This window comes from Colletotrichum jinshuiense, chromosome 4 (genome assembly GCF_051148585.1).
Source record: "Colletotrichum jinshuiense chromosome 4, complete sequence".
NCBI lineage: Eukaryota > Fungi > Ascomycota > Sordariomycetes > Glomerellales > Glomerellaceae > Colletotrichum > Colletotrichum jinshuiense.
The window spans coordinates 1,009,708-1,026,349 of NC_139311.1; the positions used below are offsets into that span (position 1 = coordinate 1,009,708).

Sequence of the window (16,642 nt, forward strand, 5' to 3'; positions counted from 1 at the left end):
CTCACTCACTGTCACTCTCGTCCAACCTCACCGTCTGCGGCGCTCCTGCACGCCCAGTCCGTCTGGCTGTCCGGGCCCTTCCCTACGCACTTGACCCAACCGGGACTGACACTGACGACTACGAGGGGGGGGAAAAGACTCGGCGCCCGTCTTGCTTGGCCACCGCCGAAATACTAGCCCCTTCCCCAATCCAGTCGACACCACAGACGGCCGTTCAGCACCCTTCGCTCTCGACTTTGTCAATATTGTATGGCCTGCAGCGGCCAGTGAGACTAAAAAAACCGTCCTCCCCCAGGCTTTCCAATCCCGGACGCATTCTGCCTTTCCTGGTCCATAATATTATCATCCGTATCTCTCGCTCTCCTCCTCTCTCTCTCTCTCTTACTCTTACTCTCTCTCACTCTCGGACCCCCTCTCTCCCCTCCCGTCTCGACTACCGGTATTCCACTTGGTCCCTTCATCCTACCTGACCCTCGCCTCGCTGTACACTACGACGTAGCTAGCTGTGCCTCACCTTGCTTCTGGAGACAATCTGCGACATTCCAAACAGCCGCCTCTCTCCCTCTCTCCCTCCTCTTTCGTCACATTTTATTTACCCTTGCTTTTTTGATATCCTTACTCTATACCCGGATTCGAAGGAAGACGGCCCCCCCGAGCCAGTCCACAATTCCATCTTCACCAGACGAGGTCACTGAGCCCGGTCCGCCGTCTAGTGATTCAGCCAGCTAGTCAGCCAGCCAGCCAGCCAAGCCAGCCGAAACCCACGGGTCGAGTCGGCTCCATTGCAAGCAACACACACACACTCCCGCCTGCTTACCACAACAACACACTCGCAGAGGCCACCGCTGCTTATTACCACTACCACCACCAGGCTGCCCGCCCCTCTCTCCCCCCCTCGAGGCGCAAATGTTTACACAACCAGTCTCATCGCCACCGACCGTGGGCCCCGTGCCGACGTCTGTCACCAATCCCAACTCGTCCTCAACGCGACCCAGTCGTCTGCGAGGCCTCAGTTATCTCCGAAGCTACACTCACAACCATATTCTATCCCGAGAGCACAGCAGCCAGGGTTCCAACTCTCCCACCTCGAATTCGCACTCTCACTCCCACTTCCACCACAACACCGGCACCAACCCGCAGTCTCAGGCCCAACCCCAAAATTCAAATCAGAGCAACCGTTCCGGCTCTACTCGCCCGACACAAAGCCTGCAACGGTCTCTCAGCTACTCGCCCACCCCAAGCCCACGCCGTGCCGACACCGACGCCAACCTGAATCCCCTCTCCCTTGTCGCCTCGCTGCAGGAGCCACCATCGTCGGCTTCGTCTGCGAACAGGGCTTCCACCACGCCATCCACCCCCGCCGTAGAGCGTCTGCCAGTGGATTCGCTTCCCTCAATTCTGGACGGCGCCGTTTCCACCAGCAGTAGCAGCAGCAGCAGCCAAGCACAGAACCAACACTCTGAGCACGCAACGCCCGATACCGAAGCCGCGACCATGACGAGAGCACGCGCCTCAACGACGGGCGACGTTGCACCGGCCGCGCCCTCTTCAGCGCCCGAGAACCTGCCCTCGATCCGCCTCTCTGCCTACTACGATCCGCGCGCGACCCGTCCTAGCTTGACTTTCCCTCCGGTCTCGAGAACTCTGCCGACGGGCGGCGAGATTATCAGGGTCGGTCGTTATTCGGAACGGGACAACCAGCCCAACATCCCCAACAACACACCTTCGGCTGCGCCCGTTGGCTTCAAGAGCAAAGTCGTCAGTCGCCGTCACTGCGAGTTTTGGTACGATGAGGGCAAATGGTATATCAAGGACGTCAAGAGTTCTTCCGGTACATTCCTCAACCACATCCGCCTGAGCCCCCCTGGCACCGAGTCGAAACCCTTTCCCGTCAACGACGGCGACATTGTGCAGCTGGGAATCGACTTCAAGGGCGGCGAAGAGATGATCTTCCGCTGCGTCAAGATGAGGCTGGAGCTAAATCGGGGTTGGCAGAACAAGCTAAACACGTTCAAGTAAGCATCACTACTTTTGCCTCTGACATCGCAGCGCTGACATGATGCTGCAGCATGGCCACGCACAAGCGGCTGCGCAACATGACAGCGGCCAGCTCGGCCAACTCGACAACATCGCAGGACTGCTCTATTTGTCTTAACTCGATCGCGGTATGTAACCGATATGCACACACTTGGTGCATACATCTGCCCCACATTGTATGCCAGCCAGTTCGGAAACTAACAACCCTCTAGCCGTGCCAGTGCTTGTTTGTGGCGCCCTGCTCGCACACTTGGCACTTCAAGTGCATTCGATCACTTCTAAACTCTCCACAATACCCCATCTTTGTGTGCCCGAACTGCCGCATGGCCGCTGATCTCGAGGCGGACATTGAGGACCCGGAAGAGGACTGGGAGCAGATGGACGAGGATGAAGAGCCGGAACAGAAGCAACAGAAGCAGGAGACCAAAGAGACAGCGCCGGTACCGAGCGATCCTCTTCCCCCTCCTGCGGCAAGTTCGCGGCCTCAACTGCCAGAGATTGGCACCGATGACGACGCCATGGATTTCACTGAAGCCTTGGGTCGCGCCAGAACCGTCGCAGAAGTACCAGATGCCACGCCGCGGACCGTCGCTCCCAACACCGCGACCCCGCCCGTTCCCATTCCAGCAGTTGGGGCAGCGCCTTCGGCCGTATCACGCAGTGGCCGCGATACCCGTACCCCTTCGCCCATAGGTAACCACCTGGTGGTCAGCAACGAGGGTCCCATCACCCCGCGTAACGATGCAGGGCCGTGGGTGTTTGACGGGAGCGCCGGACGTCGTGCCGCCGAGGCGTCCAACGGAATGAGAAGCCTCGACGCGGCCGCCGAAATGGAAGTTGACCGGTAGAACCGGTCTAGAGCTACAAAAGTCGCCCCAGGTGGCAACAGCCGGTCCTGGCCCAGAAAGGTCGCCCCTCTCGCCCCTGATGGCGCCCGGCCGCATATATTCGGATGTGAACGTGCCATGAAGGACACTAGCCATGGCACTGAGAACTGGATTGGCTTTATCAATGGAGTATGAAAAGAGGCCGGCTGCATGAGCGACACGTGGGATGGTGGTGTCTGGCGTTTGAATGCATTGTGGAGCGCTCTATGCTCACCACGGCGGAACAGAACTATGTTAATTCATGATGACTGGTTTAACTGGAGCGGACTTGTTGGGGGTTCTAGCATTGTCGATTTCGGCTACGGCAGCAGCTTACGCATGACAATGGAGCATTTGCACCCAGAGGAGTTGAATTTTATAGCATTACATTAATACAGACTTGGCGAACGACAGACTTTCGCCTCCTTTCCTTTTTTTCTGGTATAACCTCGTTTGTCTCGTTATCATTGCATCTGTGAGAGAAAGTGGTGAAATCGAAGCGACCCTCTCCACAGCACTTCATGGCCTGGGTGCTTTACAGCTCTCGCAGGATGCGATGCGAAGCAGGCTGGGACCCGGAAATCAACATTGCACTAAAACCCACCGGCATGATTATGCACCTTTGACAATCAAAAGAATGCCCGAGCATGACATTGCCCTAGGCATGCTGTGCGACTCTCGAAACACGAAGGATGCTCCGGATGACGTCTTTCTACTGAATGCATCCCCTGTCTTGTGATTGGCTGACACGGCAGGCCACTCTCCCGATATTTCCGAAGCGATAAGCCGATAAGCAACCACCAAGAATTGGCTGCGTCAACTTACTTTGGAGACCGGCGAACTTTTCCAGAGCCTCGCCATCGCGATACCCTTGACCACCGAGCAACACCCTGGACACAGACAACCACACACAACCTGGTTGGCGATCCGATTCATACACAACACACGATGCTTCGATCATTAGCGACGCGCCTCCCGCGGCGCGCTGCCGGCCCATCCTCCCGCCTCGCCACTACGCTTCCCCCCTCCGCCATCCCCTCGTCTCGCCGCGCACTCGCGACAGTCATCGAGCCCATCGCCAAGGAGCCGACAGACCTCGACGCAATCACAACCCTCCCAAATGGCCTGCGCGTCGCCTCTGAAGCGCTACCGGGATCCTTCTCCGGCGTGGGCGTCTACATCGATGCCGGCTCCCGGTACGAGGACGCCGGCCTACGAGGAGTCAGTCACATCATGGACAGGTTGGCGTTCAAGTCGACGGGGAGCCGCAGCGCAGACTCGATGCTCGAGCAGGTCGAGGCGCTGGGCGGCAACATCCAGTGCGCGAGCTCGAGAGAGAGCATGATGTACCAGGCGGCGACGTTCAACGGCGCGGTGCCCACGACGATTGGCCTGCTGGCCGAGACGATCCGCGACCCGAAGCTCACCGAGGAGGAGGTCTTGGAGCAGCTCGGCACGGCCGAGTACGAGATCAAGGAGATTTGGAGCAAGCCCGAGCTCATCCTGCCGGAGCTCGTGCACACGGCCGCGTTCAAGGACAACACCCTGGGCAACCCCCTGCTGTGCCCCGAGGAGCGGCTGGGCAGCATCTCGAGGGAAACAATCCAGCGGTACAGGGACCTGTTCTACCGCCCGGAGCGCATCGTCGTCGCGTTTGCCGGCGTCGAGCACGCCGAGGCCGTCAAGCTGACGGAGCAGTACTTTGGCGACATGAAGCAGGAGCCGACGCTCTCCAGGACGGGCTCAGAGACATCCATCGGCTCCCAGGCCTCGGAGTCCACCAACGCGTCCTCAGCCTCGGCCTCGCCCGTCCAACAACCCTCGAAGCTCCTGTCCAAGGTCCCCTTCTTCAAGAACCTGTCCACATCGGCGCCGAACAACGCCTCCGTCCAGGCCTCCGCCCCGCAGACCTTTGACATCAACTCGCCGGCCCATTACACTGGCGGCTTCCTCTCCCTCCCCCCTCAACCCCCCTCCCTGAACCCCAACATGCCCACCTTCACGCACATCCACCTCGCGTTCGAGGGCCTCCCCATCTCCTCGGACGACATCTACGCCCTCGCGACCCTGCAGACCCTCCTCGGCGGCGGCGGCTCCTTCTCCGCCGGCGGCCCCGGCAAGGGCATGTACTCGCGCCTCTACACCAACGTGCTCAACCAGCACGGCTGGGTCGAGTCCTGCGTCGCCTTCAACCACTCCTACACCGACTCCGGCCTCTTCGGCATCTCGGCGAGCTGCATCCCCGGCCGCACGGCCAGCATGCTCGACGTCATGTGCCGCGAGCTGCGCGCCCTCACGCTCGACACGGGCTTCTCGGCGCTCAAGGCGGCCGAGGTCAACCGGGCCAAGAACCAGCTGCGCTCGAGCCTGCTCATGAACCTCGAGAGCCGCATGGTCGAGCTCGAGGACCTGGGGCGCCAGGTCCAGGTCCACGGCCGCAAGATCCCCGTCTTCGACATGTGCCGCCGCATCGAGGAGCTCACCGTCGAGGACCTCCGCCGCGTGGCGAGGATCGTCGCCGGCGGCCTCGTCGAGAACAAGGGCAAGGGCAGCGGCGCGCCCACCGTCGTCCTGCAGGAGGCGCAGGCGCACGGCGTAAGCACGCACACCATGGAGTGGGAGGCCATCCAGAACACCATTTACGACTGGCAGCTGGGGCGGAGGTGAGGAGAAGGCACGCGCAGCCGGGCCGTTCTCGTCTGAACTCCCCCTTTTCCCCGCAGTAGAGCAGGACGTCTGTCCCCTTGACACTAGAAGAAACAGCGGGGGAGAAAGCTTGTCTAGATAGATTTGTGCGAGGGGCAGACGATAGAAGAGATGAGCAGGGGAGGAGAGGCAAGAAGCAAACCAATTTTTTGTACCATATCATGTCATGTCGTTGGGGGGAGGGGAAGGGGGCTGTAGTCGTGTAAAAACAAAAAGAAAAAAGTAATGGCTGGCAAAGGAGGTTGTTCTTTTTCCTTCTTTCCAGAAAGACCAAACGAAAGCGAGAGACGGGAGAGAAAGAAAACAAAAGAAGAAGAAGAAACAGCTTTCGAGGTGGGGGAAGGAATAGACGGCCGGGACTGTATGAAGAACTTCCTCTCCCCCCCCTCCACGGCGGCGGCGGCGGCGGCAGCAGCAACAACAACAACTCTGTAAAAATAGATTCTTCCTCGAGGGGAAAAAGAAAAATCCAAATCACATTCCATCTTCACACAGACGCTTGTTTGTATTATGTGTATATACGTCTTGGCTTTGGGGGGAGGGGGGTTGTGGTATTTCGTTCTTCGTGGCAATTTTTTTGGTCAAGTTGAATGTAGATATAGATACATACATTTCAGGAGTTCGAGAAACCGTAAGACCACTTCATGGTGTAACGAATTGAAATTAAAATAAAGCTATTAAAAAGTGAGAGTTTTCTTTGTAACATTATGATTTCAAATCCATTTAAATTGTATTAATAAAAAAAGGTTTATTCTGTATTCTGGTATATCGAGTCTTTGTCTGTTCTCATGACTGCAAGTGCGTGGACACCCAAGCATCGTGTAGTTCTAGGTATTCGGTCTCTTCCATGCACACACACACACAAGACGGGGGAAAAGCGCCAACGGCTTAGCAAACCAAACCAACCCGCCGGAGACATTTCGTGCAAAACGCCAAACTCCCTTCCCTCCCCCCCCAAAAAAAACCAGGCTGAAAGAAAAGCAAAGAAAAATCACAATCCAAAGACAAAAGAGAAATTTGGGGCTTGCGCAACTGACCCCGAGGCTCGCCCGCCTCTACCGTTGGCCGACCCATCTCCACGCACGTCATATGAGTACGCCATAGTGAAGCCCATTGTCTAGCTTAGTGTAACAACTTAAAGCTTGGATCGAATGGCCTCGAGCCGGTACTTGACGTCCTTGAGCGCCTTGGTGACCGGCTTCCAGTCGTCAAACTGCCGCAGAAGCTCCTCCGTCTCGGACGACAGCTCGGTGCGGACAAAGTCCTCTTCAAGCAGGCCCCGCATGATCCAGGGCAAGTGGTACGGGTTCGGGTTCATGAGCGGGGAGCCGGCGTCGCGGCGGTGGGTGATGGTGGCGGGGACGTTGGGGCGGATGTCCGAGGTTTCGAGGGCGTGAGCGACGGCAAGATCGTAGACTTGGTCATCGTAATAGAGGCGCGAGTGGCCCTCTCCTGAGTAGAGGCTGCCCGCAAGTGGAATAGAAAGCTCCCTGACCAGGCCATGGTCGGATACGCCCAGGTTGCGGAGTTTAAGGGCAAAGCCGACAAGGTGGGCGATGCTGGTAAATCCGTTAGGCTCTAGTAACTAACGACAAGGGGGGAGGGGGGGGGCTCACAAGTCTGGGGCGTGGATGCGGCCGTCAATGAAGACAGCGCGGTAGATGTAGGGGTGGGATGCGGGCGAGTAGATGGCTGACTCCATCGGGACGAGCTGGTCGTCGATACTGCCTATGTACGTGATCCTCGCGCCGTATTGAAGAACCTCCTTCAGGGCGTTTTCATGTCTCTTCGAAATCTCACTATCCGGATTAGAGAATTCCCACAACTCGTTGGCGGACCCCATGAGAATGCCCATGCTCGACTTGTAGTCTTGAAATGGGCCTAATGATACGCCAGCTACCCGCACAGTTAGCACTGCTTTTGGGGTCGGACTCAGTTACCAACTTACCCATTGCGCAGACGCCGATCTTGGCATTGGTGATGATTCCGAGATCAATAAGCTTCCCCAACAGCATAACCCCTACAGGTACACCTTGTGAATGGCAAGCCACCAGGATGAGGTCTGCGTTGCGGATGTGCTCGATCCAGTTAAGAAGGAGCTTCCACAGATTGTCCACTCTGTCTGCAATCTTCCCCTCGCCCTCCAGAGCAATCTTCTCTATCTCACAGTCGGAGCATCCGTGAGCATCGGTCCACCTCCTGATTGCTTCGGCACCTAGGTTTGCGAACCGCAACGAGGTCCCAGTAGGTTGTCCAACCATTGGTCGTAGGTACGTCGCTGGGAATAATCCGTGAACTCCGATCGCAATGGCCTTCTTTACCTTGGGTATCTCTTTTGCTTTATAAACATGGTTCACTTGAGGCTGATGAGTCCGGAGCAGCAACGAGGTTATCTGTTTGATGATGGATGGGTTTTCCTTCATCCGATATGTGCTCCCGAACGAAGGGAGCAGAAGATTCGTCGGCGTGTCCTGGCTGGTACTGGTCTTTGGCGTCCCTAGCTTGAGGGGTGGTTCCTTGGGTGCCTGCTCCGTGATTGAGGCTTTTGAGGAGGCCACTGACTCTGGTCGAGTGGGTGTCTGCGGTCTTGACGGTTCGTCTAAATCCATGGACTGAGGACGATTTCTCTTACTCTTTCTGCCAAATGTCGACGGCGCAGACGCGATGCCCGACTTGGTACTCTTGGAAGATTTTGTATCTTTGGGTCCCTTGGAGTTCTTTCCATCTTTCGCAGAAATGTCTGATCCGTTCTGGTCAACCTTCATGCCAGTGCGCTCTGGGTGGGCTTCTGATCCTTGTCCAATAACCGCCAGCTCCCCGGACTCCGACTGTGCCGTCGGGTTCTTTACTCCCTCCGTCTTTGATGGTGTGTCCCTGGACCAGAATGCCCAAGTCGACCCAGCCGATGGCTGTTTTGGAGGTTCGGGCTTTGGTGGTGGTGCATCTTCCATGGCCACGTCTTCAGGATCTTTAATTGGCTGCTCTACTGTACCAGTGGTTTCTGCGGTATCGTTCGCCTTGGCAGTATCGGTATTGGGGGTATTGTCCTTCGTAGCGGTGTTTGAGTACCAGAATCCGAACCACGATGTCGTCGGCCCGGGTGTGCTTGGTTCAGGCTGCTGTTCCGGCGCCTCGGGTGCTGGTGGTTCGGCGGACGGTATGGGTATACCCTGAACCTCTGGCTCTTTTGCAGGTTCCACCTCTTTTGGCGGTTCCTCCGTCGGTGTAAATGTTTGCGTCTCCGTCACTGGTGCGCGTGCCAGCCAACCGAACCAGCCTGATGCCGTAACAGGTCGCTGGGGATTTTCTGTCTCTTCTGAAGACTTCGCCGTATCGTCAGTTTTTGCTGATGTGCCAGATAGCACTGTCGATGATTCTGTAGTCTTCGCTTGTCCGTTTGTGACGTCGCTACTTTTCGTTGTGGTGTCTGCGTTCTCTTCTGGTGTGGCGGTGCCGTTCTCTGGGATCTGGGGCAAGGAGGTCGATGAATCTGCGGGTCCGTCGAAACTCGCAGAGTCTATGCCCTTCTTCGTATCAAATCGGCGGAAATCAGGGGTGCTATTAGTCTTCAGAGTGCCTCCGAATATTGTTTCTCGTGCGAGCTGGGTCGACGCGGAAGATTTTGGGACGCGTGGCCAGGAGCCGTACCAACTTCGTGCCTTGCGAACCTGTACAGCCATGTTTAGAAACCTGTGCCTTGAGCATATGGGCGTGTTGCAACAATCTCGAAATACCTCTTTCTGGGAATTTTGAGGGGTGTTTTTCGTTTCGCTGCCGCTTCTGTCCCTCAACAGAGGCATCTCTCGGGGTTGGCGCCTCGTGGGTTCTGAGATGGCCGTGACCTGTGACGTAGCCGACGTTGCTATCGCTGGGGCAATTGCCGCAGGTGGATTCGATGAGCTCGCTTCCGATGGGTTGTGTCGCTGGCGCTTTCGAGGAGACATGGCGGAGGGATCTCAGTGGTGAGTCGAAATCAGGCCAGCAGGTTCGAAGTCAACCTGCCGCATGTTTGTTTGGAGAATTCGTTACTAGAGGTCGGGAGAAATTAAGTGATTACCAGATGGCCATTGTTGTTGAGTTGCCTAGGATGGGTGGTGGTGGCGCCCATGTTTGGCCTAGGATCTGGGCGCAAGCGCAACCTGGTACCGGGTGCGGTGCTTGTGGCCAGCCCCTCCAAATGAACCGCCCGCACACCAAGCTGATTAGATAAGGGATCGAGACTCGCGGAATGTGGTCCCCTGGGCCGAGGCGACCTTGCTGACCACCCGCTTAGTGTGGTTTGGTGGATGCAGCGATAAGTCAAGTCTTATCGCTATCGCTTATCGGATTATCGCTTATCGAACTGCATCCCGCCCGAAAAAAAATGTTCAGTGTGGAGCAATCGCAAGAAAGGTCCCTGGACTCTCTTTTTTTCTGTTCTGCTTCCAAAACATCGAGTCCGGGACTGTTGCAAGCAATTGCACCTGGTTTTTGGGCGCAACAACAAATATGAGTTCACTCAAGCGGAAGGATGCCCCCGGGGGTACTCCTCCATCCAAATCGGCAAAGTCAACAAAGTTGTCCCGGCCTTCGAAGCGCGACACACCCAGCAAGGAAAAGACAACGACAGCTGATGCTCCCGCGCCAAAGGCGCCGACGGTCTCGAAACTGCTCAAGGATGAAGAACCTCTTTTCCCTCGTGGCGGTGCCAGCGTTCTCACCCCCCTCGAGCAGAAGCAGATCACCATGGAGGCGAGGGCGGACGCCGCAAAGGAAGAGGCCGACTTGTTCGACCCCGACGTGAAGGGCAAGGCGAAGAAGGAGAAGAGGCGCAAGGCCAAGGAGACCAAGGATCAGAAGCCTGCTCGGGACGAAGATGCGGTCAAGATTGAGGGTCTCAACTTCAAGGTAAGATACAGTTTTCTGTGTGTCCGAGAGGACTGCCGCTGACGAAAATGAAAAGCGATTGGTGAAGGGTTCTTTGGTCCTCGGCCAGATCAGCCACATCGACCCCGTCCAGCTTACAATTGCCCTTCCCAACAACCTGACGGGTCATGTTTCAATCGCATCGATCTCGGACACCATAAACTCGAAGCTCGAGAAGGATCTGAATGCTGCCGACGACGAGAGCAAGGACGAGGAGGAGGACGAGGATGATGAAGGCATTGAGTTGAAGTCCATGTTCAAGATTGGCCAGTACGTCCGCACATACGTTTTGTCGACTGCAGATGAATCGGCCCCGGGCAAGCCTAAGCGGAAAATCGAGCTTTCTCTTCGGCCCGCCGAGAGCAACACGGGCATTTCCAGCGATGATATCGTGGCATACACCACCCTTATGGCCTCGGTTGCCAGTGTTCAGGATCACGGTTACGAGATGGACTTGGGTGTCGATGGAGACCTGAAAGGTTTCCTTGCCAAGAAGGAGGTTGATCCGGACATGGACGAGGCTAGCCTGCGCCCAGGTGCTGTTTGCCTGTGCGTTGTGAAGAGTGTCACTGGCATCATCGTTCAGCTGTCTACCGACCCTCTCAAGCTGGGCAACACCTCACTCGTTGCCTCGACTGCTCCTACCATCAACTCTTTCCTGCCTGGTTCCCTAGCCGATGTTCTGCTCACAGAGGTTACCAAGAGGGGCTTGCAGGGCAAGCTGCTTGGCCACCTGCCAGTCACCGCTGATCTTATTCACTCGGGTGTCGGACCTGATGGCGTCGACCTCGAATCCAAGTACAAGGTCGGCAACCGAGTCAAGGCGAGAATTATTTGCAACTTCCCGGCCGCGCGAGAGCCCAAGCTCGGTATCTCCCTGCTGCCGCACATCACCAATATGCAAACAAAGTCATCGGGCAAAGGTAGCAGAGCCAAGTCTCCTCTTGATCTGCTGCCCATTGCTTCATTTGTCGAAAAGTGCACAGTGCGTCAAGTCGAGCCAGAGATTGGTCTTTACGTCGACACTGGTGTGCCTGGCATTTCCGGCTTTGTCCACATTTCTCGGGTGAAGGACGGCAAGGTTGATGCACTTTACGAAACTAGCGGCCCCCTCAAAGTTGGTACAACGCATCGAGGCAGAGTTGTTGGCTACAGTGCCCTGGACGGCATGTTCCTGTTGTCGTTCGAACAGCAAGTTCTCGATCAACCTTTTATCCGCCTTGAGGATGTTCCTGTTGGAGAGGTCGTCTCGGGCAAGATCGACAAGGTCATTGTCGGCGAGAATGGCGTCAGTGGACTCATCGTCAAGCTGGCAGAGGGCATCAGTGGTTACGTGCACGAGTCACACCTTGCTGATGTCAAGCTCCAGCATCCCGAGAAGAAATTCAGAGAGGGCATTACCGTCAAGGCGAGAGTGCTCTCAGTGAGACCACGCAAGCGCCAGCTTCGCCTGACGCTGAAGAAGACTTTGGTCAACTCGGATGCGCCAATCATCAAGAACTATGAAGAGGTTAAGATTGCCATGCAAACGCCTGGAACAATCACGGATCTTAGCTCTTCCGGCGCACATCTCGAGTTCTTTGGAGGTGTGAGAGGCTTCCTGCCCGTGTCACAGATGAGCGAGGCCTATATCAAGGACCCCAGGGAACATTTCCGTACCGGCCAGGTCGTCAGTGTGCACGTGCTCAGCGTCACGCCCGAGGAGCGCAGAATGGTTGTTTCTTGCAAGGACCCCTCAGCGTTTGGTTTGGATAAGCAAGCTGCGCTCAAGGCCCTGAAGGTTGGGGACCTTGTCTCCGCCAAGGTCAGCCAGAAGACCGAGGATGAGGTCTTCGTCGATCTTGAGGAAAGCGGCCTCAAGGCCATCATCCGCACTGGCCACCTGACTGACAAGTCTGCGAGCAAGACTGCGTCTGCTCTGAAGCGTATTTACGTTGGCCAAGTGTTGTCTGACCTCGTCGTTCTGGACAAGAACGAACTCCGACGTGCTATCATTCTCACGCAAAAGCCCAGTTTCGTTGAGGCCAGCAAGAACGGCAAGCTTTTGTCAACCGCCGAAAACGCCACCGTTGGTACGGTTGCTCCGGCCTACGTCAGAGAAATTGGTCCCCACGCCGTGTACGTCCAGTTTGGTGGCAACCTTACGGGAATCCTGCCCAAGACCAAGTTGCCAAAGGACGTTCAGGAAAAGGAAGCATTCGGCATGCGGAAGCATCAAAGTATTGAGGTCAAGATTGTGTCTTCCAACCCCGAGCAGAACCGCATCATCGTTGCCCCCGTCTCCGCCGACGAGCCCGCGTCAATCCCGGCCGAGTCTGCCGTGAACTCTGTTGACGAGAGCATCCGAACGATCAACGACGTTGCTCTGGGCACCATTCTCAACGCCAAGGTCATCTCTGTTAAGAACACGCAACTGAACGTCAAGGTTGCCGACAACATTCAGGGCCGCATCGATGTTTCGCAATACTTCGACAAGTTGGAGGATATCACGAACCGCAAGAATCCTCTGCAAAAGATTAAAACTAACGAGATTATCCGCGTCCGCGCCATCGGCATTCACGACTCCAAGAACTACCGCTTCTTGCCATTCTCCCATCGGTCAACACACTCCCTCATTGAGTTCACTGCCAAGAAGACTGACCTGGAGGCCAAGGAAGTCGAGCTTCTTTCATACGACAAGATTGAGGTCGGTTCTTCTCACATCGCCTTTGTCAACAACCATGGGAAGAACTGCCTGTGGGTCAACTTGTCCCCTACCGTCCGTGGCAGAATCGGCATCATGGACGTTTCCGACGATCTGTCCCACGCTGGAAACCTTGAGAAATACTTCCCTGTGGGGTCAGTTCTCAAGGTCCGTGTTTTGTCTGTTGACGCCGAAAAGGGACACTTGGACCTGTCTTCTCGTTCCTCCACCGGTTCGAGTGAGGTCACTTGGGATTCGTTGAAGAAGAATGTGGCCCTCCCCGGAAGAGTTACCAAGGTCAATGACCGCTCGGTCATGGTCAAGCTCAGTGACTCTGTTTCTGGCCCTGTCCATCTTGTGGATCTCTCTGACGACTACGATGAGGCTAACACGCTCAAATACACCAAGGGCGAAATTATTCGCGTCTCAGTGGTCGAGGTGGACAAGAGCAACAAAAGACTCAGACTCTCCACCCGCCCTTCCCGGATTCTCAGCTCTACGTCGCCCGTTGCCGACCGCGAAATCACCAAGCTGGCTCAGATCTCCTCCGGAGACATTGTTAGGGGTTTCGTGAAGAACGTTACTGATAAGGGTGTCTTTGTGCAGCTTGGAGGCAGCGTCTCTGCTATGGTCAAGATTGGCAACCTGTCGGACCGATACATTAAAGACTGGAAGGGCAACTTCCAGGTCGATCAGCTGGTTAAGGGCCGTGTGATCAACGTCGATGCCGTTATCAACCAGGTCGAGCTGAGTCTCAAGGCATCCGTGGTCGAGAATGACTACGTCCCGCCTGTCACCTACAAGGACATCAAGGACGGACAGATCGTCACTGGCAAGGTTCGCAAGGTTGAGGATTTCGGTGCCTTTATTGTCGTCGACAACTCTCTCAACGTTAGTGGCCTGTGCCATCGTAGTGAGATGGCAGAGAAGCCTGTCGAAGACGCTCGCAAGCTTTACAGTGAAGGCGATGTGGTCAAGGCCAAGGTTCTTTCTGTCGACGATGAGAAGAGGCGTATCACTTTCAGTCTCAAGCCCAGCCACTTCGACGAGGACAGCGACATGGAGGACGTCGACGGCGGCGCGGAACTCGATAGTGATGATGACTCTGACGTCGAGATGGGAGACGGCGGTGTTCAGCTCACCATTAGCGGAACAGACAACTTCGAGGACTCGGATGAAGACGAAGAGGAAGACGAGGAGTCCGGAGATGAGGGCAGTGATGTTGATATGGCAGAGGAAGCACCTGCTGGCAAGGGATTGAGCGCCGGCAAGTACGACTGGACAGGAGACGCGTTCGACGACTCTGACAAGGAGACAACGAGCAAGACAAAGAAGTCAGGTGCGGCGGAGAAGAAGCAGAAGAAGAAGGGGGAGATCCAGGTTGATCGCACTGGCGACCTTGATGCCCACGGACCTCAGACTGCAACCGACTACGAGCGTCTCCTCTTGGGTCAGCCAGACTCCTCTCAACTCTGGATCGAGTACATGGCTCTTCAGATGAAGATTAGCGAGTTGGCCAAGGCTCGTGAGATCGCCGAGCGGGCCATCAAGACGATCAACATCCGCGAGCAGACTGAGAAGCTCAACGTTTGGATCGCGTATCTCAACTTGGAAGTCGCATACGGCACCAAGGCCTCCACGGAGGAGGTCTTCAAGCGTGCTTGCCAATACAACGACGAGCAAGAGATTCATGAGCGTCTGGCCAGCATTTACATCCAGTCCGGAAAGCTCAAGGTAAGAAACCCAGTGATGCGATGGCAGGATTTTCGCTAACCAATTCCCACAGCAAGCGGATGACGTCTTCCAGTCACTCGTGTCCAAGTTCAAGAACAAGGCACCAAAGGTGTGGGAGAACTACGCTCACTTCTTGCATGTGACAATGAATGAGCCCGACAGGGCGCGCGCGCTCTTGCCTCGTGCTACCCAGGCACTCGAGGAGCGCCATACTGCGCAGCTGATGGCTAGCTTCGGTGCTCTTGAGTTCAAATCGCCCAATGGCGACGCTGAGCGTGGTCGTACGACTTTCGAGACGATCCTTGCTACGTGGCCGAAGCGGTTTGACCTGTGGAATCAGCTGGCGGATCTCGAGATCTCTGCCGCCGAGCCGGACACGACGGCGATCAGGGATGTCTTTGAGAGAGGCACGAAGACCAAGGGTCTGAAGCCCAAGAAGGCGCTGAAGTGGTTCAAGCGGTGGGCTGAGTGGGAGGAGAAGCTCGACCCGAAGGCTCGGGACAAGGTGATGGCCAAGGCCCAGGAGTGGGTGACGGCGGCAAAGGCCAAGAAGGGTGCTGCCGCTACAGAGGATGAGGACGACGAGTAAGATTCCGGGTGTTTCACAAGAAAAGGAAAAGTTCTGGGAGGTAATGAAAATCTGCATGGGGTCGGTCCGCTCATCGCCCTTTTTTTTGTCCTCGGATTAGACCGAGTAGTTTTTTATGTGTCAATATCAGTTTGAATTGGACAATACGAGTATTTCCTGCATCTGCAAGAAATCAATAGAGTGTACTTGGCTCTGTTCTGGGCTTCACCTGCTTGTAGCTCGCTCGCATTGCCACATGGAGTATAGCGTCCTGGGTTGGGTGAGGAAGTGATGCTATCGCCCGTGATCGACGCCAGGATTCAAAATTACCCATTTTCTCCGACTGCCAGCGGGCGCAACCCCAAGAAACTGCTGGTCGACATCTCCTGGCTTCTGGGTTGATCAACAGCGACTTTCCTTTGCGGCCAACTGCTCAATGTCTACGAACGATGCCTTGACTGCGGGGCTCAATCTCCAACGCGATGAGATGTAGTAGGCTTTTCTTTCGTTGGCACCGGCAACACAGCATGAAATTGAGCGCTGCAGTCATATCGCAAATCCCGTCAGCTTAGAACTCCCACGGCAGACGCGGTGAGCTGCATCTCTCGGCCTAAATATCAGCCAAGCTTACTAGCGCCCCGTTTGTTGAGATGACGAGCGGTAACATTTGACGGTGAGTCGAGATGGCCTACTACCTTAGCTGTAGGCCCAGGAGGTCATGCGCGGTGCAGCTGGCTGTCATGCGCCACAGCTGAAAATAGCCATGCCTAGTTTGGACATATGTTGCCTTGTCTTTTGTCTCGCAGCCTTGCTCTTTTTCTTGCTTTTGGCAGACTTGGACAAATCAATCATCCGAATAAGCTCTTACACACCTTGTTCGCATGACATTCGTATCTGTCTGCACAGCCTGGCTGGAGTCCTCCCTCGTCCCATCGTACTCCATGAGACGAGCGAAACTCATCGATCAATTGACGTGAAAACACACGCACTCTCGCCTATGTCGACAGAGGAACGAGCGCCATTCAAACAGGCTAATGGAGCAAACATCCCCACCAGCGACGGTACCTGCATTGCAGAGGAGGCTCGTCCGATGAATTTGCCCCCAAACCAAAGCACAGCACGGAGCTGAGCTGGATGTTTTGA

General features: G+C 55.9%; 3 protein-coding genes across 3 annotated transcripts; 2 read left to right on the forward strand and 1 right to left on the reverse strand.

Annotated features, from left to right (window-relative positions):
- Positions 1–3,851: 3,851 nt before the first annotated feature.
- On the forward strand, positions 3,852–5,570 carry EsH8_IV_000263 (mitochondrial-processing protease subunit alpha; the record flags this gene model as incomplete). Its single annotated transcript, XM_083265153.1, has 1 exon — positions 3,852–5,570. One exon carries the CDS (start codon positions 3,852–3,854, stop codon positions 5,568–5,570), a length of 1,719 nt encoding a protein of 572 aa, XP_083124048.1.
- Positions 5,571–6,744: 1,174 nt separating this feature from the next.
- Positions 6,745–9,553, reverse strand: EsH8_IV_000264 (uncharacterized protein; the record flags this gene model as incomplete). The annotated part of the gene is made up of 4 exons (XM_083265154.1): positions 6,745–7,168; positions 7,226–7,505; positions 7,558–9,277; positions 9,344–9,553. 4 exons carry the CDS (start codon positions 9,551–9,553, stop codon positions 6,745–6,747), a joined length of 2,634 nt encoding a protein of 877 aa, XP_083124049.1.
- Positions 9,554–10,097: 544 nt separating this feature from the next.
- EsH8_IV_000265 (uncharacterized protein) lies at positions 10,098–15,520 on the forward strand (the record flags this gene model as incomplete). The annotated part of the gene is made up of 3 exons (XM_083265155.1): positions 10,098–10,496; positions 10,552–14,931; positions 14,984–15,520. 3 exons carry the CDS (start codon positions 10,098–10,100, stop codon positions 15,518–15,520), a joined length of 5,316 nt encoding a protein of 1,771 aa, XP_083124050.1.
- Between the last annotated feature and the right edge of the window lie 1,122 nt (positions 15,521–16,642).